Source organism: Falco naumanni, chromosome 1 (genome assembly GCF_017639655.2).
Source record: "Falco naumanni isolate bFalNau1 chromosome 1, bFalNau1.pat, whole genome shotgun sequence".
Lineage (NCBI taxonomy): Eukaryota > Metazoa > Chordata > Aves > Falconiformes > Falconidae > Falco > Falco naumanni.
Window position 1 is genome coordinate 120,142,460 of NC_054054.1, and position 22,395 is coordinate 120,164,854.

At 51.0% G+C, this 22,395-nt stretch overlaps 5 protein-coding genes across 9 annotated transcripts; all 5 read left to right on the top strand.

Moving 5' to 3' along the window:
- The first annotated feature begins 89 nt into the window (after window positions 1-89).
- On the top strand, window positions 90-4,104 carry LOC121086971 (crossover junction endonuclease EME1-like). The gene is made up of 8 exons (XM_040591538.1): window positions 90-1,196; window positions 1,278-1,396; window positions 1,581-1,673; window positions 2,112-2,230; window positions 2,465-2,570; window positions 2,877-2,992; window positions 3,362-3,551; window positions 3,907-4,104. The coding sequence occupies exons 1-8, from the start codon at window positions 368-370 to the stop codon at window positions 4,102-4,104; spliced, it is 1,770 nt and encodes a 589-aa protein (XP_040447472.1). The 5' UTR covers window positions 90-367.
- LOC121082427 (crossover junction endonuclease EME1-like) lies at window positions 4,027-8,819 on the top strand. 2 transcript variants are annotated; one of them, XM_040581778.1, is made up of 8 exons: window positions 4,027-5,667; window positions 5,749-5,867; window positions 6,052-6,144; window positions 6,583-6,701; window positions 6,936-7,041; window positions 7,348-7,463; window positions 7,833-8,022; window positions 8,378-8,819. In XM_040581778.1, exons 1-8 carry the CDS (start codon window positions 4,839-4,841, stop codon window positions 8,543-8,545), a joined length of 1,740 nt encoding a protein of 579 aa, XP_040437712.1. In that variant the 5' UTR covers window positions 4,027-4,838; the 3' UTR covers window positions 8,546-8,819. The 2 variants fall into 2 exon arrangements, with proteins under 2 accessions (XP_040437712.1, XP_040437711.1); XM_040581777.1 differs by having other exon boundaries at window positions 4,027-5,867.
- Window positions 8,820-9,207: 388 nt separating this feature from the next.
- Window positions 9,208-13,350, top strand: LOC121082430 (crossover junction endonuclease EME1-like). 2 transcript variants are annotated; one of them, XM_040581784.1, is made up of 8 exons: window positions 9,208-10,131; window positions 10,213-10,331; window positions 10,516-10,608; window positions 11,047-11,165; window positions 11,400-11,505; window positions 11,812-11,927; window positions 12,297-12,486; window positions 12,842-13,350. In XM_040581784.1, the coding sequence occupies exons 1-8, from the start codon at window positions 9,303-9,305 to the stop codon at window positions 13,007-13,009; spliced, it is 1,740 nt and encodes a 579-aa protein (XP_040437718.1). In that variant the 5' UTR covers window positions 9,208-9,302; the 3' UTR covers window positions 13,010-13,350. The 2 variants fall into 2 exon arrangements, with proteins under 2 accessions (XP_040437718.1, XP_040437717.1); XM_040581783.1 differs by having other exon boundaries at window positions 9,208-10,331.
- Window positions 13,351-13,459: 109 nt separating this feature from the next.
- Window positions 13,460-17,822, top strand: LOC121082428 (crossover junction endonuclease EME1-like). 2 transcript variants are annotated; one of them, XM_040581780.1, is made up of 8 exons: window positions 13,460-14,602; window positions 14,684-14,802; window positions 14,987-15,079; window positions 15,518-15,636; window positions 15,871-15,976; window positions 16,283-16,398; window positions 16,769-16,958; window positions 17,314-17,822. In XM_040581780.1, exons 1-8 carry the CDS (start codon window positions 13,774-13,776, stop codon window positions 17,479-17,481), a joined length of 1,740 nt encoding a protein of 579 aa, XP_040437714.1. In that variant the 5' UTR covers window positions 13,460-13,773; the 3' UTR covers window positions 17,482-17,822. The 2 variants fall into 2 exon arrangements, with proteins under 2 accessions (XP_040437714.1, XP_040437713.1); XM_040581779.1 differs by having other exon boundaries at window positions 13,460-14,802.
- A 109-nt stretch (window positions 17,823-17,931) lies between these two features.
- On the top strand, window positions 17,932-22,294 carry LOC121082429 (crossover junction endonuclease EME1-like). 2 transcript variants are annotated; one of them, XM_040581782.1, is made up of 8 exons: window positions 17,932-19,074; window positions 19,156-19,274; window positions 19,459-19,551; window positions 19,990-20,108; window positions 20,343-20,448; window positions 20,755-20,870; window positions 21,241-21,430; window positions 21,786-22,294. In XM_040581782.1, the coding sequence occupies exons 1-8, from the start codon at window positions 18,246-18,248 to the stop codon at window positions 21,951-21,953; spliced, it is 1,740 nt and encodes a 579-aa protein (XP_040437716.1). In that variant the 5' UTR covers window positions 17,932-18,245; the 3' UTR covers window positions 21,954-22,294. The 2 variants fall into 2 exon arrangements, with proteins under 2 accessions (XP_040437716.1, XP_040437715.1); XM_040581781.1 differs by having other exon boundaries at window positions 17,932-19,274.
- Window positions 22,295-22,395: the final 101 nt, after the last annotated feature.

Here is a 22,395-nt window from a genome sequence, read left to right on the forward strand (position 1 = left end):
CCTAAACTGCAAGTAGTTATCTTCTCATTGGAAGTCGCATTGGAAATCAGTGGAAAAAAGGTCAAGATTCTGCTGTCCCGCAAAAAAAAAGCAAAAAAGCCACGAGGTTATTTGTCTTTAACACTTCTCTATTAAAAAAGGGGATTTTAAAAGCCTCCTGCCTACTGCACTGTGCAAGGGAGAGCAGCACCCCCGAGTGTGTGGTCTCCATGGAGCGCGCGAGCGGAGGCCTGTGATTGGTCCGAGCGAGAGCATCATAATGCCGGCGGGTTTGGACCAATAGGAGCTGGGCCCAGGTTTCTTCAAGGGGCGGGCGCCGCAGCGTTGGGGCTTCAGTTGCCTGGGCGACGCGGCAGGGTGCGCAGCCATGGCCACGTGGCGCTACTTCGACGTCGTCTTGGACGACTCGGAGTCTGAGGCCGGGCTGGTTATCGGAAGCTCCCTGCTACAGCCGGCAACAATGGCGCCCTCGCCTCCACCCCCGGCCCCCGAGCCGGAGCAGGGGCAGCCCCCGGCTGCCTCTCCCGAGGAGGGGATGGTGACCAAAGTGCTTGTGGAGGAGACCAGCGAGAGCGAGGAGCAGGACAGTGAGGGCGACGAGCAGGACAGTGAGGAAGATGGGGGTGATGGGTTTGAGCACGAGTACGGCTACGGCTATTTTGAGGATTATCTGTTGGAGGAGGATGAGGGTGTGTTCACGGAGGAGCAGGATGATGAGGAGGAGGAGGACGAATTCATCCCTCTGCCTGATAGGCTCAGGATGAGTGAGTTGGCCAGCTGGATGGCAGCTGCTGAGCCCCCCCACGCCAGCAGCAGGGACGTGGAGGCGCTAGCTGGCCCGAGTGATGGTAGTCACCTGCTGGCCCCCGGCAGCAGGGAGCCGCAGGTAGCCCAGGTGCCATCTGGACAAGCGTTCGATGGCAACCGAAACAGCCCCCGTGGCGCCAAGAGACTCTGCAGGTGCCTGCTGGCGGGTTCTCCCTCCGAGCCCTCAGGCCAGCCTGGCAGCTCCACGGCCAGCAGCGGGTTCCTCGAAGAAGCCCCCGCCGCCAAGAAGGCAAGGCTTAGTGCGGAGGGCAGTGGGGCAGCCCGCGGTGATGCCTGGCAGCGGAGGGAGCGGAATGCCCGTGCTCAAATGCCACAAGCCCAGCAGCCAGGGGAGAGCCAGGAACGCATTGCCGTGGTGATAGATCCAGGTACTTGTCCTCACAGCCCGCACCTCCTTTGTGTTGGGTGCTGTCTCTGCTCTGCAGGCCTGACCTGTGCGTTGCTTTCAGTTCTCTTACAGAAAGCAGGTGGAGTGCATGTCCTTAGGGCTCTGCAGGCTGAAAATTATTGCTGTGTGTGGGCTAGTCAAGCTATTCCGTGCAGCATCAGCTGGACGCGACAAATTCAGGTGTGCAAGCAAAATCTCAATGTTCTTGTCCCCCTCCTCCCCCCCGTTATTTACACTCATCAGTCATTGTATTTAGCAGGCCAAATAAAGACCCCTCTTGTCTTCTCCCTGCCTCTGAGTGGGAGCACTGGTTTGAGTGAATGATAAACACACCCTTGGTCTGGCTGTTTTCATATCCCAACAGGTGGATGCAGGAACTGAATGCGTAGAAGAAGAACGTGTCCTGACTGTGCTTCAGCTGGAGGATTTTATGGGCATGGTTTACAATTACAAACAAGTAAGAGTGCTTATAACTTTTGTGCTCTTGAACATGCCTTGCTAGAAGAGTGGTGGTGTTCATCCCTCTTGACGGCAGGAAGGTTTTGATGTGGCATGGAGCCATGGCTTCAGTAAACCAGAAATCTGGTTTTGGAAGCCATCGGTGGATCAAAACCACTCGGGTTGTACAATACAAAGTTTTGGCCAGCTTGCTTTCTTAGTTACAATTTTTTCACACAGTTTTGAAGAGGCAAGACGGTCAGATCGAGTGTGATGGTTTTTAAATTTTCTGCCATAATTTACACCAGATCAAGTATTGCCTGCTTGCCCCCAAAGAGCAGCGCCAACAGAATTTTTCATCTGCAGACCTATCTGCAGAATCAGAGCCGTAGGTTGATGCACTGACATGTGCATCTCAGAATGGTTTAACTCCTTTTTTTTCTGTTGCTCTTTGCAGGTGGCCCAGGGCTCTGCAGAACAGCTTACGACCCTGTCGGGCTACGTGACTTACATGATGGAGGCGATGCCTCAGAAAATTATCGCATTGGCAGTCGTTGGAGTAGAAGAATATTTCAGGTTAAACTTCTTTCCCCCCAAAAGTTTCTGTCTCTGGCCTTGACAAACGCCATAGGCGTTTACGTTAACTCCTTGTAGCAACGGCTGGAGCCTCAGGGCTGATCCCACACAGAACTATTCCCCTACTATACAGAAACACAAGCAAAGGCCCCTCCAGCCTGGCACCACAGTGACCACTGGGGAATACCTGTGAAAGAGTTCCCAGCCTTACTTTGCTCTTCTTGGGTTTCTCAGAATTCAGTCAAGAAAGAATCCACCACAGGCGGCAGCAAGTGTAAACCAGGAAGAGGAAGAGGGAAGCCTGAGAAATCTGGGCATAACCAGAAGGGATGTGCAAGAAGTAAGTACCTGTAAAACAGGCATGCAGCCATCATCTCTTGTTTGAACACTGTTCCAAGAAATGGGCTACATCAAGAAATGACAGCTTGCCGCTGGAGAGCTGCAGCAGCTGGAACGTCACTAAACCGGTATTAACCAGCAGGAGGCATGCCACCCCTGAATCCTTCAGTCCCTTAAATTAACTGTTCCCAAAATGGGGAGAGAGTGGCTGTTCTCATCCTGTAACAAGAAGCTGTGACCCTTTTTTGCTTCAGACAAGAGTGGTGTTCGATGTGACAAGAGTAACTGTTCCATTTGTGGTTTACAGGCTTTGGTGGATCTGCAGGTGTCCAAACAAGTCCAAATCCAGATGTTTGAGAGCTGGGAGGAGCTTGGAGAATTTGTCACCATGTTCACAAAAGCTGTATCTGAAGCACCATTCAGGTGAGCAGGCAGATGAGGTTTGGCCATGTCTTCGTAGAGGCTGCACTTTCACAGTTACTGGAGGGAACAGCAGCTACATGGCTGTACTTCAGGACAACAATTTTTCACTGGCTGACAGAAAGTGAGCTCTCTCATGCCAACATAGCGCTCTGTGTGCATGTTGGCTTGTGTCAGGAGTGCTCCCAAGTACAGGATTGTTTCCCTTTTCAGTAGGAAATCTGGGTCTCAAGCAAGGAAATTGGTAATGCATGTAAAGAAAAGAGGGTCAGACTTTCAGCATTTGACGCCAATGCAATGACCGATGCAGGGATAGGATCTTCTTCATAGCCTCATTGTCTTACTTGCTTTCCCATTCTTTGTTCTCCCTAGGCGAGCACAAGAGGAGACGGACTTGCCTTTCTACGCGGGTCCGGGGTGCTGTGGAGGGCCGAAGGTGGATCGTGTTGTAAATGGTCTCTTGCAAGTTTGGAAGTGGCAGTTAGAAGAAATTAGGCAGGTCAACTTTGCGATGGCTGAGGCTATTGCGGCTGCCTTCCCTTCTCCTCAGCTTCTGTACCAGGTGAGATTGCCTCAGGAACACAGAGTACTGTGCGCAGACGGCCAACACACGTAAGGCGTGGAAGAAATAATGTAACTGGTAGTTGACATGATAATTCTGTGGGAGATGTTTAGTAAGGCAGCAAAGGAACGGATGCCTTGGCACCCGTTGCTTTTGGCTGTACAGAGCAGGCTCCTGAGGGAGCACTACTAGTTCCACATCAGCCTGTCGGCTCACCAAAGAGACCTGGTGAGGGACCAGGTGAAAAATTGTGTTGTGAAAGGGTAGAGCAGTCACAGGTGCCTAGCTTTGGTTATTTTTTTTGGAGCAATGTATCCAAATGGATGACACTGTTGTTCCTTGTTGTTGATTTTAGGCCTACAACCTAACCTCGGAGCCGGAGCGGGAAAGCCTGCTGGTCAACATCCCTTCGCGCAGTGGCGCTGGCAGGACCTTCCAGGCAGTTAGACCGGACCTCTCCGCGACAAAGCGATCAGCAGACCACTTCCTACAGCCCTTCTCTCTATTCGAATTACAATCCATAGCCCCAGGGAAGGAGGCTCTTACAGTTTGACTGGTTTAGGCATTCCGTTTTGTTCTGGGAAGAAACGCTTAGACAATTAAGTTATTGTTCCAAGTTCAAGTCTGAAGTTCAAGGTCCGGGTTAAGTTCAAGATCCAAGTTAAGTTCAAGGTCCACGTTAAGTTCAAGATCCAAGTTCAAGACTTTATTGTAGCAGAAGAAGGTTGGATGAAATTGTTGAACGGCTGGAGTTTGCAGAAGAAAGGCGGTGAACATCATCAGAACGTGAATTGGACACCGTTTATAGTATTGATAATTCCTTCTATTTCATAAACAATTTTGAATAATAAACTCTGCTTTGTAACATGCTGTCTTGAATATAGACAGGTATGCCCCATGTTGAATACTTTCTACTGCTACCCTAAACTGCAAGTAGTTATCTTCTCATTGGAAGTCACATTGGAAATCAGTGGAAAAAAGGTCAAGATTCTGCTGTCCCGCAAAAAAAAGCAAAAAAGCCACGAGGTTATTTGTCTTTAACACTTCTCTATTAAAAAAGGGGATTTTAAAAGCCTCCTGCCTACTGCACTGTGCAAGGGAGAGCAGCACCCCCGAGTGTGTGGTCTCCATGGAGCGCGCGAGCGGAGGCCTGTGATTGGTCCGAGCGAGAGCATCACAATGCCGGCGGGTTTGGACCAATAGGAGCTGGGCCCAGGTTTCTTCAAGGGGCGGGCGCCGCAGCGTTGGGGCTTCAGTTGCCTGGGCGACGCGGCAGGGTGCGCAGCCATGGCCACGTGGCGCTACTTCGACGTCGTCTTGGACGACTCGGAGTCTGAGGCCGGGCTGGTTATCGGAAGCTCCCTGCTACAGCCGGCAACAATGGCGCCCTCGCCTCCACCCCCGGCCCCCGAGCCGGAGCAGGGGCAGCCCCCGGCTGCCTCTCCCGAGGAGGGGATGGTGACCAAAGTGCTTGTGGAGGAGACCAGCGAGAGCGAGGAGCAGGACAGTGAGGGCGACGAGCAGGACAGTGAGGAAGATGGGGGTGATGGGTTTGAGCACGAGTACGGCTACGGCTATTTTGAGGATTATCTGTTGGAGGAGGATGAGGGTGTGTTCACGGAGGAGCAGGATGATGAGGAGGAGGAGGACGAATTCATCCCTCTGCCTGATAGGCTCAGGATGAGTGAGTTGGCCAGCTGGATGGCAGCTGCTGAGCCCCCCCACGCCAGCAGCAGGGACGTGGAGGCGCTAGCTGGCCCGAGTGATGGTAGTCACCTGCTGGCCCCCGGCAGCAGGGAGCCGCAGGTAGCCCAGGTGCCATCTGGACAAGCGTTCGATGGCAACCGAAACAGCCCCCGTGGCGCCAAGAGACTCTGCAGGTGCCTGCTGGCGGGTTCTCCCTCCGAGCCCTCAGGCCAGCCTGGCAGCTCCACGGCCAGCAGCGGGTTCCTCGAAGAAGCCCCCGCCGCCAAGAAGGCAAGGCTTAGTGCGGAGGGCAGTGGGGCAGCCCGCGGTGATGCCTGGCAGCGGAGGGAGCGGAATGCCCGTGCTCAAATGCCACAAGCCCAGCAGCCAGGGGAGAGCCAGGAACGCATTGCCGTGGTGATAGATCCAGGTACTTGTCCTCACAGCCCGCACCTCCTTTGTGTTGGGTGCTGTCTCTGCTCTGCAGGCCTGACCTGTGCGTTGCTTTCAGTTCTCTTACAGAAAGCAGGTGGAGTGCATGTCCTTAGGGCTCTGCAGGCTGAAAATTATTGCTGTGTGTGGGCTAGTCAAGCTATTCCGTGCAGCATCAGCTGGACGCGACAAATTCAGGTGTGCAAGCAAAATCTCAATGTTCTTGTCCCCCTCCTCCCCCCCGTTATTTACACTCATCAGTCATTGTATTTAGCAGGCCAAATAAAGACCCCTCTTGTCTTCTCCCTGCCTCTGAGTGGGAGCACTGGTTTGAGTGAATGATAAACACACCCTTGGTCTGGCTGTTTTCATATCCCAACAGGTGGATGCAGGAACTGAATGCGTAGAAGAAGAACGTGTCCTGACTGTGCTTCAGCTGGAGGATTTTATGGGCATGGTTTACAATTACAAACAAGTAAGAGTGCTTATAACTTTTGTGCTCTTGAACATGCCTTGCTAGAAGAGTGGTGGTGTTCATCCCTCTTGACGGCAGGAAGGTTTTGATGTGGCATGGAGCCATGGCTTCAGTAAACCAGAAATCTGGTTTTGGAAGCCATCGGTGGATCAAAACCACTCGGGTTGTACAATACAAAGTTTTGGCCAGCTTGCTTTCTTAGTTACAATTTTTTCACACAGTTTTGAAGAGGCAAGACGGTCAGATCGAGTGTGATGGTTTTTAAATTTTCTGCCATAATTTACACCAGATCAAGTATTGCCTGCTTGCCCCCAAAGAGCAGCGCCAACAGAATTTTTCATCTGCAGACCTATCTGCAGAATCAGAGCCGTAGGTTGATGCACTGACATGTGCATCTCAGAATGGTTTAACTCCTTTTTTTTCTGTTGCTCTTTGCAGGTGGCCCAGGGCTCTGCAGAACAGCTTACGACCCTGTCGGGCTACGTGACTTACATGATGGAGGCGATGCCTCAGAAAATTATCGCATTGGCAGTCGTTGGAGTAGAAGAATATTTCAGGTTAAACTTCTTTCCCTCCAAAAGTTTCTGTGTCTGGCCTTGACAAACGCCATAGGCGTTTACGTTAACTCCTTGTAGCAACGGCTGGAGCCTCAGGGCTGATCCCACACAGAACTATTCCCCTACTATACAGAAACACAAGCAAAGGCCCCTCCAGCCTGGCACCACAGTGACCACTGGGGAATACCTGTGAAAGAGTTCCCAGCCTTACTTTGCTCTTCTTGGGTTTCTCAGAATTCAGTCAAGAAAGAATCCACCACAGGCGGCAGCAAGTGTAAACCAGGAAGAGGAAGAGGGAAGCCTGAGAAATCTGGGCATAACCAGAAGGGATGTGCAAGAAGTAAGTACCTGTAAAACAGGCATGCAGCCATCATCTCTTGTTTGAACACTGTTCCAAGAAATGGGCTACATCAAGAAATGACAGCTTGCCGCTGGAGAGCTGCAGCAGCTGGAACGTCACTAAACCGGTATTAACCAGCAGGAGGCATGCCACCCCTGAATCCTTCAGTCGCTTAAATTAACTGTTCCCAAAATGGGGAGAGAGTGGCTGTTCTCATCCTGTAACAAGAAGCTGTGACCCTTTTTCGCTTCAGACAAGAGTGGTGTTCGATGTGACAAGAGTAACTGTTCCATTTGTGGTTTACAGGCTTTGGTGGATCTGCAGGTGTCCAAACAAGTCCAAATCCAGATGTTTGAGAGCTGGGAGGAGCTTGGAGAATTTGTCACCATGTTCACAAAAGCTGTATCTGAAGCACCATTCAGGTGAGCAGGCAGATGAGGTTTGGCCATGTCTTCGTAGAGGCTGCACTTTCACAGTTACTGGAGGGAACAGCAGCTACATGGCTGTACTTCAGGACAACAATTTTTCACTGGCTGACAGAAAGTGAGCTCTCTCATGCCAACATAGCGCTCTGTGTGCATGTTGGCTTGTGTCAGGAGTGCTCCCAAGTACAGGATTGTTTCCCTTTTCAGTAGGAAATCTGGGTCTCAAGCAAGGAAATTGGTAATGCATGTAAAGAAAAGAGGGTCAGACTTTCAGCATTTGACGCCAATGCAATGACCGATGCAGGGATAGGATCTTCTTCATAGCCTCATTGTCTTACTTGCTTTCCCATTCTTTGTTCTCCCTAGGCGAGCACAAGAGGAGACGGACTTGCCTTTCTACGCGGGTCCGGGGTGCTGTGGAGGGCCGAAGGTGGATCGTGTTGTAAATGGTCTCTTGCAAGTTTGGAAGTGGCAGTTAGAAGAAATTAGGCAGGTCAACTTTGCGATGGCTGAGGCTATTGCGGCTGCCTTCCCTTCTCCTCAGCTTCTGTACCAGGTGAGATTGCCTCAGGAACACAGAGTACTGTGCGCAGACGGCCAACACACGTAAGGCGTGGAAGAAATAATGTAACTGGTAGTTGACATGATAATTCTGTGGGAGATGTTTAGTAAGGCAGCAAAGGAACGGATGCCTTGGCACCCGTTGCTTTTGGCTGTACAGAGCAGGCTCCTGAGGGAGCACTACTAGTTCCACATCAGCCTGTCGGCTCACCAAAGAGACCTGGTGAGGGACCAGGTGAAAAATTGTGTTGTGAAAGGGTAGAGCAGTCACAGGTGCCTAGCTTTGGTTATTTTTTTTGGAGCAATGTATCCAAATGGATGACACTGTTGTTCCTTGTTGTTGATTTTAGGCCTACAACCTAACCTCGGAGCCGGAGCGGGAAAGCCTGCTGGTCAACATCCCTTCGCGCAGTGGCGCTGGCAGGACCTTCCAGGCAGTTAGACCGGACCTCTCCCGACAAAGCGATCAGCCGACCACTTCCTACAGCCCTTCTCTCTATTCGAATTACAATCCATAGCCCCAGGGAAGGAGGCTCTTACAGTTTGACTGGTTTAGGCATTCCGTTTTGTTCTGGGAAGAAACGCTTAGATAATTAAGTTATTGTTCCAAGTTCAAGTCTGAAGTTCAAGGTCCGGGTTAAGTTCAAGATCCAAGTTAAGTTCAAGGTCCACGTTAAGTTCAAGATCCAAGTTCAAGACTTTATTGTAGCAGAAGAAGGTTGGATGAAATTGTTGAACGGCTGGAGTTTGCAGAAGAAAGGCGGTGAACATCATCAGAACGTGAATTGGACACCGTTTACAGTATTGATAATTCCTTCTATTTCATAAACAATTTTGAATAAACAACTCTGCTTTGTAACATGCTGTCTTGAATATAGACAGGTATGCCCCGTGTTGAATACTTTCTACTGCTACCCTAAACTGCAAGTAGTTATCTTCTCATTGGAAGTCACATTGGAAATCAGTGGAAAAAAGGTCAAGATTCTGCTGTCCCGCAAAAAAAAAGCAAAAAAGCCACGAGGTTATTTGTCTTTAACACTTCTCTATTAAAAAAGGGGATTTTAAAAGCCTACTGCACTGTGCAAGGGAGAGCAGCACCCCCGAGTGTGTGGTCTCCATGGAGCGCGCGAGCGGAGGCCTGTGATTGGTCCGAGCGAGAGCATCATAATGCCGGCGGGTTTGGACCAATAGGAGCTGGGCCCAGGTTTCTTCAAGGGGCGGGCGCCGCAGCGTTGGGGCTTCAGTTGCCTGGGCGACGCGGCAGGGTGCGCAGCCATGGCCACGTGGCGCTACTTCGACGTCGTCTTGGACGACTCGGAGTCTGAGGCCGGGCTGGTTATCGGAAGCTCCCTGCTACAGCCGGCAACAATGGCGCCCTCGCCTCCACCCCCGGCCCCCGAGCCGGAGCAGGGGCAGCCCCCGGCTGCCTCTCCCGAGGAGGGGATGGTGACCAAAGTGCTTGTGGAGGAGACCAGCGAGAGCGAGGAGCAGGACAGTGAGGGCGACGAGCAGGACAGTGAGGAAGATGGGGGTGATGGGTTTGAGCACGAGTACGGCTACGGCTATTTTGAGGATTATCTGTTGGAGGAGGATGAGGGTGTGTTCACGGAGGAGCAGGATGATGAGGAGGAGGAGGACGAATTCATCCCTCTGCCTGATAGGCTCAGGATGAGTGAGTTGGCCAGCTGGATGGCAGCTGCTGAGCCCCCCCACGCCAGCAGCAGGGACGTGGAGGCGCTAGCTGGCCCGAGTGATGGTAGTCACCTGCTGGCCCCCGGCAGCAGGGAGCCGCAGGTAGCCCAGGTGCCATCTGGACAAGCGTTCGATGGCAACCGAAACAGCCCCCGTGGCGCCAAGAGACTCTGCAGGTGCCTGCTGGCGGGTTCTCCCTCCGAGCCCTCAGGCCAGCCTGGCAGCTCCACGGCCAGCAGCGGGTTCCTCGAAGAAGCCCCCGCCGCCAAGAAGGCAAGGCTTAGTGCGGAGGGCAGTGGGGCAGCCCGCGGTGATGCCTGGCAGCGGAGGGAGCGGAATGCCCGTGCTCAAATGCCACAAGCCCAGCAGCCAGGGGAGAGCCAGGAACGCATTGCCGTGGTGATAGATCCAGGTACTTGTCCTCACAGCCCGCACCTCCTTTGTGTTGGGTGCTGTCTCTGCTCTGCAGGCCTGACCTGTGCGTTGCTTTCAGTTCTCTTACAGAAAGCAGGTGGAGTGCATGTCCTTAGGGCTCTGCAGGCTGAAAATTATTGCTGTGTGTGGGCTAGTCAAGCTATTCCGTGCAGCATCAGCTGGACGCGACAAATTCAGGTGTGCAAGCAAAATCTCAATGTTCTTGTCCCCCTCCTCCCCCCCGTTATTTACACTCATCAGTCATTGTATTTAGCAGGCCAAATAAAGACCCCTCTTGTCTTCTCCCTGCCTCTGAGTGGGAGCACTGGTTTGAGTGAATGATAAACACACCCTTGGTCTGGCTGTTTTCATATCCCAACAGGTGGATGCAGGAACTGAATGCGTAGAAGAAGAACGTGTCCTGACTGTGCTTCAGCTGGAGGATTTTATGGGCATGGTTTACAATTACAAACAAGTAAGAGTGCTTATAACTTTTGTGCTCTTGAACATGCCTTGCTAGAAGAGTGGTGGTGTTCATCCCTCTTGACGGCAGGAAGGTTTTGATGTGGCATGGAGCCATGGCTTCAGTAAACCAGAAATCTGGTTTTGGAAGCCATCGGTGGATCAAAACCACTCGGGTTGTACAATACAAAGTTTTGGCCAGCTTGCTTTCTTAGTTACAATTTTTTCACACAGTTTTGAAGAGGCAAGACGGTCAGATCGAGTGTGATGGTTTTTAAATTTTCTGCCATAATTTACACCAGATCAAGTATTGCCTGCTTGCCCCCAAAGAGCAGCGCCAACAGAATTTTTCATCTGCAGACCTATCTGCAGAATCAGAGCCGTAGGTTGATGCACTGACATGTGCATCTCAGAATGGTTTAACTCCTTTTTTTTCTGTTGCTCTTTGCAGGTGGCCCAGGGCTCTGCAGAACAGCTTACGACCCTGTCGGGCTACGTGACTTACATGATGGAGGCGATGCCTCAGAAAATTATCGCATTGGCAGTCGTTGGAGTAGAAGAATATTTCAGGTTAAACTTCTTTCCCTCCAAAAGTTTCTGTGTCTGGCCTTGACAAACGCCATAGGCGTTTACGTTAACTCCTTGTAGCAACGGCTGGAGCCTCAGGGCTGATCCCACACAGAACTATTCCCCTACTATACAGAAACACAAGCAAAGGCCCCTCCAGCCTGGCACCACAGTGACCACTGGGGAATACCTGTGAAAGAGTTCCCAGCCTTACTTTGCTCTTCTTGGGTTTCTCAGAATTCAGTCAAGAAAGAATCCACCACAGGCGGCAGCAAGTGTAAACCAAGAAGAGGAAGAGGGAAGCCTGAGAAATCTGGGCATAACCAGAAGGGATGTGCAAGAAGTAAGTACCTGTAAAACAGGCATGCAGCCATCATCTCTTGTTTGAACACTGTTCCAAGAAATGGGCTACATCAAGAAATGACAGCTTGCCGCTGGAGAGCTGCAGCAGCTGGAACGTCACTAAACCGGTATTAACCAGCAGGAGGCATGCCACCCCTGAATCCTTCAGTCCCTTAAATTAACTGTTCCCAAAATGGGGAGAGAGTGGCTGTTCTCATCCTGTAACAAGAAGCTGTGACCCTTTTTTGCTTCAGACAAGAGTGGTGTTCGATGTGACAAGAGTAACTGTTCCATTTGTGGTTTACAGGCTTTGGTGGATCTGCAGGTGTCCAAACAAGTCCAAATCCAGATGTTTGAGAGCTGGGAGGAGCTTGGAGAATTTGTCACCATGTTCACAAAAGCTGTATCTGAAGCACCATTCAGGTGAGCAGGCAGATGAGGTTTGGCCATGTCTTCGTAGAGGCTGCACTTTCACAGTTACTGGAGGGAACAGCAGCTACATGGCTGTACTTCAGGACAACAATTTTTCACTGGCTGACAGAAAGTGAGCTCTCTCATGCCAACATAGCGCTCTGTGTGCATGTTGGCTTGTGTCAGGAGTGCTCCCAAGTACAGGATTGTTTCCCTTTTCAGTAGGAAATCTGGGTCTCAAGCAAGGAAATTGGTAATGCATGTAAAGAAAAGAGGGTCAGACTTTCAGCATTTGACGCCAATGCAATGACCGATGCAGGGATAGGATCTTCTTCATAGCCTCATTGTCTTACTTGCTTTCCCATTCTTTGTTCTCCCTAGGCGAGCACAAGAGGAGACGGACTTGCCTTTCTACGCGGGTCCGGGGTGCTGTGGAGGGCCGAAGGTGGATCGTGTTGTAAATGGTCTCTTGCAAGTTTGGAAGTGGCAGTTAGAAGAAATTAGGCAGGTCAACTTTGCGATGGCTGAGGCTATTGCGGCTGCCTTCCCTTCTCCTCAGCTTCTGTACCAGGTGAGATTGCCTCAGGAACACAGAGTACTGTGCGCAGACGGCCAACACACGTAAGGCGTGGAAGAAATAATGTAACTGGTAGTTGACATGATAATTCTGTGGGAGATGTTTAGTAAGGCAGCAAAGGAACGGATGCCTTGGCACCCGTTGCTTTTGGCTGTACAGAGCAGGCTCCTGAGGGAGCACTACTAGTTCCACATCAGCCTGTCGGCTCACCAAAGAGACCTGGTGAGGGACCAGGTGAAAAATTGTGTTGTGAAAGGGTAGAGCAGTCACAGGTGCCTAGCTTTGGTTATTTTTTTTGGAGCAATGTATCCAAATGGATGACACTGTTGTTCCTTGTTGTTGATTTTAGGCCTACAACCTAACCTCGGAGCCGGAGCGGGAAAGCCTGCTGGTCAACATCCCTTCGCGCAGTGGCGCTGGCAGGACCTTCCAGGCAGTTAGACCGGACCTCTCCCGACAAAGCGATCAGCCGACCACTTCCTACAGCCCTTCTCTCTATTCGAATTACAATCCATAGCCCCAGGGAAGGAGGCTCTTACAGTTTGACTGGTTTAGGCATTCCGTTTTGTTCTGGGAAGAAACGCTTAGATAATTAAGTTATTGTTCCAAGTTCAAGTCTGAAGTTCAAGGTCCGGGTTAAGTTCAAGATCCAAGTTAAGTTCAAGGTCCACGTTAAGTTCAAGATCCAAGTTCAAGACTTTATTGTAGCAGAAGAAGGTTGGATGAAATTGTTGAACGGCTGGAGTTTGCAGAAGAAAGGCGGTGAACATCATCAGAACGTGAATTGGACACCGTTTATAGTATTGATAATTCCTTCTATTTCATAAACAATTTTGAATAATAAACTCTGCTTTGTAACATGCTGTCTTGAATATAGACAGGTATGCCCCGTGTTGAATACTTTCTACTGCTACCCTAAACTGCAAGTAGTTATCTTCTCATTGGAAGTCACATTGGAAATCAGTGGAAAAAAGGTCAAGATTCTGCTGTCCCGCAAAAAAAAAGCAAAAAAGCCACGAGGTTATTTGTCTTTAACACTTCTCTATTAAAAAAGGGGATTTTAAAAGCCTCCTGCCTACTGCACTGTGCAAGGGAGAGCAGCACCCCCGAGTGTGTGGTCTCCATGGAGCGCGCGAGCGGAGGCCTGTGATTGGTCCGAGCGAGAGCATCACAATGCCGGCGGGTTTGGACCAATAGGAGCTGGGCCCAGGTTTCTTCAAGGGGCGGGCGCCGCAGCGTTGGGGCTTCAGTTGCCTGGGCGACGCGGCAGGGTGCGCAGCCATGGCCACGTGGCGCTACTTCGACGTCGTCTTGGACGACTCGGAGTCTGAGGCCGGGCTGGTTATCGGAAGCTCCCTGCTACAGCCGGCAACAATGGCGCCCTCGCCTCCACCCCCGGCCCCCGAGCCGGAGCAGGGGCAGCCCCCGGCTGCCTCTCCCGAGGAGGGGATGGTGACCAAAGTGCTTGTGGAGGAGACCAGCGAGAGCGAGGAGCAGGACAGTGAGGGCGACGAGCAGGACAGTGAGGAAGATGGGGGTGATGGGTTTGAGCACGAGTACGGCTACGGCTATTTTGAGGATTATCTGTTGGAGGAGGATGAGGGTGTGTTCACGGAGGAGCAGGATGATGAGGAGGAGGAGGACGAATTCATCCCTCTGCCTGATAGGCTCAGGATGAGTGAGTTGGCCAGCTGGATGGCAGCTGCTGAGCCCCCCCACGCCAGCAGCAGGGACGTGGAGGCGCTAGCTGGCCCGAGTGATGGTAGTCACCTGCTGGCCCCCGGCAGCAGGGAGCCGCAGGTAGCCCAGGTGCCATCTGGACAAGCGTTCGATGGCAACCGAAACAGCCCCCGTGGCGCCAAGAGACTCTGCAGGTGCCTGCTGGCGGGTTCTCCCTCCGAGCCCTCAGGCCAGCCTGGCAGCTCCACGGCCAGCAGCGGGTTCCTCGAAGAAGCCCCCGCCGCCAAGAAGGCAAGGCTTAGTGCGGAGGGCAGTGGGGCAGCCCGCGGTGATGCCTGGCAGCGGAGGGAGCGGAATGCCCGTGCTCAAATGCCACAAGCCCAGCAGCCAGGGGAGAGCCAGGAACGCATTGCCGTGGTGATAGATCCAGGTACTTGTCCTCACAGCCCGCACCTCCTTTGTGTTGGGTGCTGTCTCTGCTCTGCAGGCCTGACCTGTGCGTTGCTTTCAGTTCTCTTACAGAAAGCAGGTGGAGTGCATGTCCTTAGGGCTCTGCAGGCTGAAAATTATTGCTGTGTGTGGGCTAGTCAAGCTATTCCGTGCAGCATCAGCTGGACGCGACAAATTCAGGTGTGCAAGCAAAATCTCAATGTTCTTGTCCCCCTCCTCCCCCCCGTTATTTACACTCATCAGTCATTGTATTTAGCAGGCCAAATAAAGACCCCTCTTGTCTTCTCCCTGCCTCTGAGTGGGAGCACTGGTTTGAGTGAATGATAAACACACCCTTGGTCTGGCTGTTTTCATATCCCAACAGGTGGATGCAGGAACTGAATGCGTAGAAGAAGAACGTGTCCTGACTGTGCTTCAGCTGGAGGATTTTATGGGCATGGTTTACAATTACAAACAAGTAAGAGTGCTTATAACTTTTGTGCTCTTGAACATGCCTTGCTAGAAGAGTGGTGGTGTTCATCCCTCTTGACGGCAGGAAGGTTTTGATGTGGCATGGAGCCATGGCTTCAGTAAACCAGAAATCTGGTTTTGGAAGCCATCGGTGGATCAAAACCACTCGGGTTGTACAATACAAAGTTTTGGCCAGCTTGCTTTCTTAGTTACAATTTTTTCACACAGTTTTGAAGAGGCAAGACGGTCAGATCGAGTGTGATGGTTTTTAAATTTTCTGCCATAATTTACACCAGATCAAGTATTGCCTGCTTGCCCCCAAAGAGCAGCGCCAACAGAATTTTTCATCTGCAGACCTATCTGCAGAATCAGAGCCGTAGGTTGATGCACTGACATGTGCATCTCAGAATGGTTTAACTCCTTTTTTTTCTGTTGCTCTTTGCAGGTGGCCCAGGGCTCTGCAGAACAGCTTACGACCCTGTCGGGCTACGTGACTTACATGATGGAGGCGATGCCTCAGAAAATTATCGCATTGGCAGTCGTTGGAGTAGAAGAATATTTCAGGTTAAACTTCTTTCCCTCCAAAAGTTTCTGTGTCTGGCCTTGACAAACGCCATAGGCGTTTACGTTAACTCCTTGTAGCAACGGCTGGAGCCTCAGGGCTGATCCCACACAGAACTATTCCCCTACTATACAGAAACACAAGCAAAGGCCCCTCCAGCCTGGCACCACAGTGACCACTGGGGAATACCTGTGAAAGAGTTCCCAGCCTTACTTTGCTCTTCTTGGGTTTCTCAGAATTCAGTCAAGAAAGAATCCACCACAGGCGGCAGCAAGTGTAAACCAGGAAGAGGAAGAGGGAAGCCTGAGAAATCTGGGCATAACCAGAAGGGATGTGCAAGAAGTAAGTACCTGTAAAACAGGCATGCAGCCATCATCTCTTGTTTGAACACTGTTCCAAGAAATGGGCTACATCAAGAAATGACAGCTTGCCGCTGGAGAGCTGCAGCAGCTGGAACGTCACTAAACCGGTATTAACCAGCAGGAGGCATGCCACCCCTGAATCCTTCAGTCGCTTAAATTAACTGTTCCCAAAATGGGGAGAGAGTGGCTGTTCTCATCCTGTAACAAGAAGCTGTGACCCTTTTTCGCTTCAGACAAGAGTGGTGTTCGATGTGACAAGAGTAACTGTTCCATTTGTGGTTTACAGGCTTTGGTGGATCTGCAGGTGTCCAAACAAGTCCAAATCCAGATGTTTGAGAGCTGGGAGGAGCTTGGAGAATTTGTCACCATGTTCACAAAAGCTGTATCTGAAGCACCATTCAGGTGAGCAGGCAGATCCACGTTTGGCCATGTCTTCGTAGAGGCTGCACTTTCACAGTTACTGGAGGGAACAGCAGCTACATGGCTGTACTTCAGGACAACAATTTTTCACTGGCTGACAGAAAGTGAGCTCTCTCATGCCAACATAGCGCTCTGTGTGCATGTTGGCTTGTGTCAGGAGTGCTCCCAAGTACAGGATTGTTTCCCTTTTCAGTAGGAAATCTGGGTCTCAAGCAAGGAAATTGGTAATGCATGTAAAGAAAAGAGGGTCAGACTTTCAGCATTTGACGCCAATGCAATGACCGATGCAGGGATAGGATCTTCTTCATAGCCTCATTGTCTTACTTGCTTTCCCATTCTTTGTTCTCCCTAGGCGAGCACAAGAGGAGACGGACTTGCCTTTCTACGCGGGTCCGGGGTGCTGTGGAGGGCCGAAGGTGGATCGTGTTGTAAATGGTCTCTTGCAAGTTTGGAAGTGGCAGTTAGAAGAAATTAGGCAGGTCAACTTTGCGATGGCTGAGGCTATTGCGGCTGCCTTCCCTTCTCCTCAGCTTCTGTACCAGGTGAGATTGCCTCAGGAACACAGAGTACTGTGCGCAGACGGCCAACACACGTAAGGCGTGGAAGAAATAATGTAACTGGTAGTTGACATGATAATTCTGTGGGAGATGTTTAGTAAGGCAGCAAAGGAACGGATGCCTTGGCACCCGTTGCTTTTGGCTGTACAGAGCAGGCTCCTGAGGGAGCACTACTAGTTCCACATCAGCCTGTCGGCTCACCAAAGAGACCTGGTGAGGGACCAGGTGAAAAATTGTGTTGTGAAAGGGTAGAGCAGTCACAGGTGCCTAGCTTTGGTTATTTTTTTTGGAGCAATGTATCCAAATGGATGACACTGTTGTTCCTTGTTGTTGATTTTAGGCCTACAACCTAACCTCGGAGCCGGAGCGGGAAAGCCTGCTGGTCAACATCCCTTCGCGCAGTGGCGCTGGCAGGACCTTCCAGGCAGTTAGACCGGACCTCTCCCGACAAAGCGATCAGCCGACCACTTCCTACAGCCCTTCTCTCTATTCGAATTACAATCCATAGCCCCAGGGAAGGAGGCTCTTACAGTTTGACTGGTTTAGGCATTCCGTTTTGTTCTGGGAAGAAACGCTTAGATAATTAAGTTATTGTTCCAAGTTCAAGTCTGAAGTTCAAGGTCCGGGTTAAGTTCAAGATCCAAGTTAAGTTCAAGGTCCACGTTAAGTTCAAGATCCAAGTTCAAGACTTTATTGTAGCAGAAGAAGGTTGGATGAAATTGTTGAACGGCTGGAGTTTGCAGAAGAAAGGCGGTGAACATCATCAGAACGTGAATTGGACACCGTTTACAGTATTGATAATTCCTTCTATTTCATAAACAATTTTGAATAATAAACTCTGCTTTGTAACATGCTGTCTTGAATATAGACAGGTATGCCCCGTGTTGAATACTTTCTACTGCTACCCTAAACTGCAAGTAGTTATCTTCTCATTGGAAGTCACATTGGAAATCAGTGGAAAAAAGGTCAAGATTCTGCTGTCCCGCAAAAAAAAAGCAAAAAAGCCACGAGGTTATTTGTCTTTAACACTTCTCTATTAAAAAAGGGGATTTTAAAAGCCTCCTGCCTACTGCACTGTGCAAGGGAGAGCAGCACCCCCGAGTGTGTGGTCTCCATGGAGCGCGCGAGCGGAGGCCTGTGATTGGTCCGAGCGAGAGCATCACAATGCCGGCGGGTTTGGACCAATAGGAGCTGGGCCCAGGTTTCTTCAAGGGGCGGGCGCCGCAGCGTTGGGGCTTCAGTTGCCTGGGCGACGCGGCAGGGTGCGCAGCCATGGCCACGTGGCGCTACTTCGACGTCGTCTTGGACGACTCGGAGTCTGAGGCCGGGCTGGTTATCGGAAGCTCCCTGCTACAGCCGGCAACAATGGCGCCCTCGCCTCCACCCCCGGCCCCCGAGCCGGAGCAGGGGCAGCCCCCGGCTGCCTCTCCCGAGGAGGGGATGGTGACCAAAGTGCTTGTGGAGGAGACCAGCGAGAGCGAGGAGCAGGACAGTGAGGGCGACGAGCAGGACAGTGAGGAAGATGGGGGTGATGGGTTTGAGCACGAGTACGGCTACGGCTATTTTGAGGATTATCTGTTGGAGGAGGATGAGGGTGTGTTCACGGAGGAGCAGGATGATGAGGAGGAGGAGGACGAATTCATCCCTCTGCCTGATAGGCTCAGGATGAGTGAGTTGGCCAGCTGGATGGCAGCTGCTGAGCCCCCCCACGCCAGCAGCAGGGACGTGGAGGCGCTAGCTGGCCCGAGTGATGGTAGTCACCTGCTGGCCCCCGGCAGCAGGGAGCCGCAGGTAGCCCAGGTGCCATCTGGACAAGCGTTCGATGGCAACCGAAACAGCCCCCGTGGCGCCAAGAGACTCTGCAGGTGCCTGCTGGCGGGTTCTCCCTCCGAGCCCTCAGGCCAGCCTGGCAGCTCCACGGCCAGCAGCGGGTTCCTCGAAGAAGCCCCCGCCGCCAAGAAGGCAAGGCTTAGTGCGGAGGGCAGTGGGGCAGCCCGCGGTGATGCCTGGCAGCGGAGGGAGCGGAATGCCCGTGCTCAAATGCCACAAGCCCAGCAGCCAGGGGAGAGCCAGGAACGCATTGCCGTGGTGATAGATCCAGGTACTTGTCCTCACAGCCCGCACCTCCTTTGTGTTGGGTGCTGTCTCTGCTCTGCAGGCCTGACCTGTGCGTTGCTTTCAGTTCTCTTACAGAAAGCAGGTGGAGTGCATGTCCTTAGGGCTCTGCAGGCTGAAAATTATTGCTGTGTGTGGGCTAGTCAAGCTATTCCGTGCAGCATCAGCTGGACGCGACAAATTCAGGTGTGCAAGCAAAATCTCAATGTTCTTGTCCCCCTCCTCCCCCCCGTTATTTACACTCATCAGTCATTGTATTTAGCAGGCCAAATAAAGACCCCTCTTGTCTTCTCCCTGCCTCTGAGTGGGAGCACTGGTTTGAGTGAATGATAAACACACCCTTGGTCTGGCTGTTTTCATATCCCAACAGGTGGATGCAGGAACTGAATGCGTAGAAGAAGAACGTGTCCTGACTGTGCTTCAGCTGGAGGATTTTATGGGCATGGTTTACAATTACAAACAAGTAAGAGTGCTTATAACTTTTGTGCTCTTGAACATGCCTTGCTAGAAGAGTGGTGGTGTTCATCCCTCTTGACGGCAGGAAGGTTTTGATGTGGCATGGAGCCATGGCTTCAGTAAACCAGAAATCTGGTTTTGGAAGCCATCGGTGGATCAAAACCACTCGGGTTGTACAATACAAAGTTTTGGCCAGCTTGCTTTCTTAGTTACAATTTTTTCACACAGTTTTGAAGAGGCAAGACGGTCAGATCGAGTGTGATGGTTTTTAAATTTTCTGCCATAATTTACACCAGATCAAGTATTGCCTGCTTGCCCCCAAAGAGCAGCGCCAACAGAATTTTTCATCTGCAGACCTATCTGCAGAATCAGAGCCGTAGGTTGATGCACTGACATGTGCATCTCAGAATGGTTTAACTCCTTTTTTTTCTGTTGCTCTTTGCAGGTGGCCCAGGGCTCTGCAGAACAGCTTACGACCCTGTCGGGCTACGTGACTTACATGATGGAGGCGATGCCTCAGAAAATTATCGCATTGGCAGTCGTTGGAGTAGAAGAATATTTCAGGTTAAACTTCTTTCCCTCCAAAAGTTTCTGTGTCTGGCCTTGACAAACGCCATAGGCGTTTACGTTAACTCCTTGTAGCAACGGCTGGAGCCTCAGGGCTGATCCCACACAGAACTATTCCCCTACTATACAGAAACACAAGCAAAGGCCCCTCCAGCCTGGCACCACAGTGACCACTGGGGAATACCTGTGAAAGAGTTCCCAGCCTTACTTTGCTCTTCTTGGGTTTCTCAGAATTCAGTCAAGAAAGAATCCACCACAGGCGGCAGCAAGTGTAAACCAAGAAGAGGAAGAGGGAAGCCTGAGAAATCTGGGCATAACCAGAAGGGATGTGCAAGAAGTAAGTACCTGTAAAACAGGCATGCAGCCATCATCTCTTGTTTGAACACTGTTCCAAGAAATGGGCTACATCAAGAAATGACAGCTTGCCGCTGGAGAGCTGCAGCAGCTGGAACGTCACTAAACCGGTATTAACCAGCAGGAGGCATGCCACCCCTGAATCCTTCAGTCGCTTAAATTAACTGTTCCCAAAATGGGGAGAGAGTGGCTGTTCTCATCCTGTAACAAGAAGCTGTGACCCTTTTTCGCTTCAGACAAGAGTGGTGTTCGATGTGACAAGAGTAACTGTTCCATTTGTGGTTTACAGGCTTTGGTGGATCTGCAGGTGTCCAAACAAGTCCAAATCCAGATGTTTGAGAGCTGGGAGGAGCTTGGAGAATTTGTCACCATGTTCACAAAAGCTGTATCTGAAGCACCATTCAGGTGAGCAGGCAGATCGAGGTTTGGCCATGTCTTCGTAGAGGCTGCACTTTCACAGTTACTGGAGGGAACAGCAGCTACATGGCTGTACTTCAGGACAACAATTTTTCACTGGCTGACAGAAAGTGAGCTCTCTCATGCCAACATAGCGCTCTGTGTGCATGTTGGCTTGTGTCAGGAGTGCTCCCAAGTACAGGATTGTTTCCCTTTTCAGTAGGAAATCTGGGTCTCAAGCAAGGAAATTGGTAATGCATGTAAAGAAAAGAGGGTCAGACTTTCAGCATTTGACGCCAATGCAATGACCGATGCAGGGATAGGATCTTCTTCATAGCCTCATTGTCTTACTTGCTTTCCCATTCTTTGTTCTCCCTAGGCGAGCACAAGAGGAGACGGACTTGCCTTTCTACGCGGGTCCGGGGTGCTGTGGAGGGCCGAAGGTGGATCGTGTTGTAAATGGTCTCTTGCAAGTTTGGAAGTGGCAGTTAGAAGAAATTAGGCAGGTCAACTTTGCGATGGCTGAGGCTATTGCGGCTGCCTTCCCTTCTCCTCAGCTTCTGTACCAGGTGAGATTGCCTCAGGAACACAGAGTACTGTGCGCAGACGGCCAACACACGTAAGGCGTGGAAGAAATAATGTAACTGGTAGTTGACATGATAATTCTGTGGGAGATGTTTAGTAAGGCAGCAAAGGAACGGATGCCTTGGCACCCGTTGCTTTTGGCTGTACAGAGCAGGCTCCTGAGGGAGCACTACTAGTTCCACATCAGCCTGTCGGCTCACCAAAGAGACCTGGTGAGGGACCAGGTGAAAAATTGTGTTGTGAAAGGGTAGAGCAGTCACAGGTGCCTAGCTTTGGTTATTTTTTTTGGAGCAATGTATCCAAATGGATGACACTGTTGTTCCTTGTTGTTGATTTTAGGCCTACAACCTAACCTCGGAGCCGGAGCGGGAAAGCCTGCTGGTCAACATCCCTTCGCGCAGTGGCGCTGGCAGGACCTTCCAGGCAGTTAGACCGGACCTCTCCCGACAAAGCGATCAGCCGACCACTTCCTACAGCCCTTCTCTCTATTCGAATTACAATCCATAGCCCCAGGGAAGGAGGCTCTTACAGTTTGACTGGTTTAGGCATTCCGTTTTGTTCTGGGAAGAAACGCTTAGATAATTAAGTTATTGTTCCAAGTTCAAGTCTGAAGTTCAAGGTCCGGGTTAAGTTCAAGATCCAAGTTAAGTTCAAGGTCCACGTTAAGTTCAAGATCCAAGTTCAAGACTTTATTGTAGCAGAAGAAGGTTGGATGAAATTGTTGAACGGCTGGAGTTTGCAGAAGAAAGGCGGTGAACATCATCAGAACGTGAATTGGACACCGTTTATAGTATTGATAATTCCTTCTATTTCATAAACAATTTTGAATAATAAACTCTGCTTTGTAACATGCTGTCTTGAATATAGACAGGTATGCCCCGTGTTGAATACTTTCTACTGCTACCCTAAACTGCAAGTAGTTATCTTCTCATTGGAAGTCACATTGGAA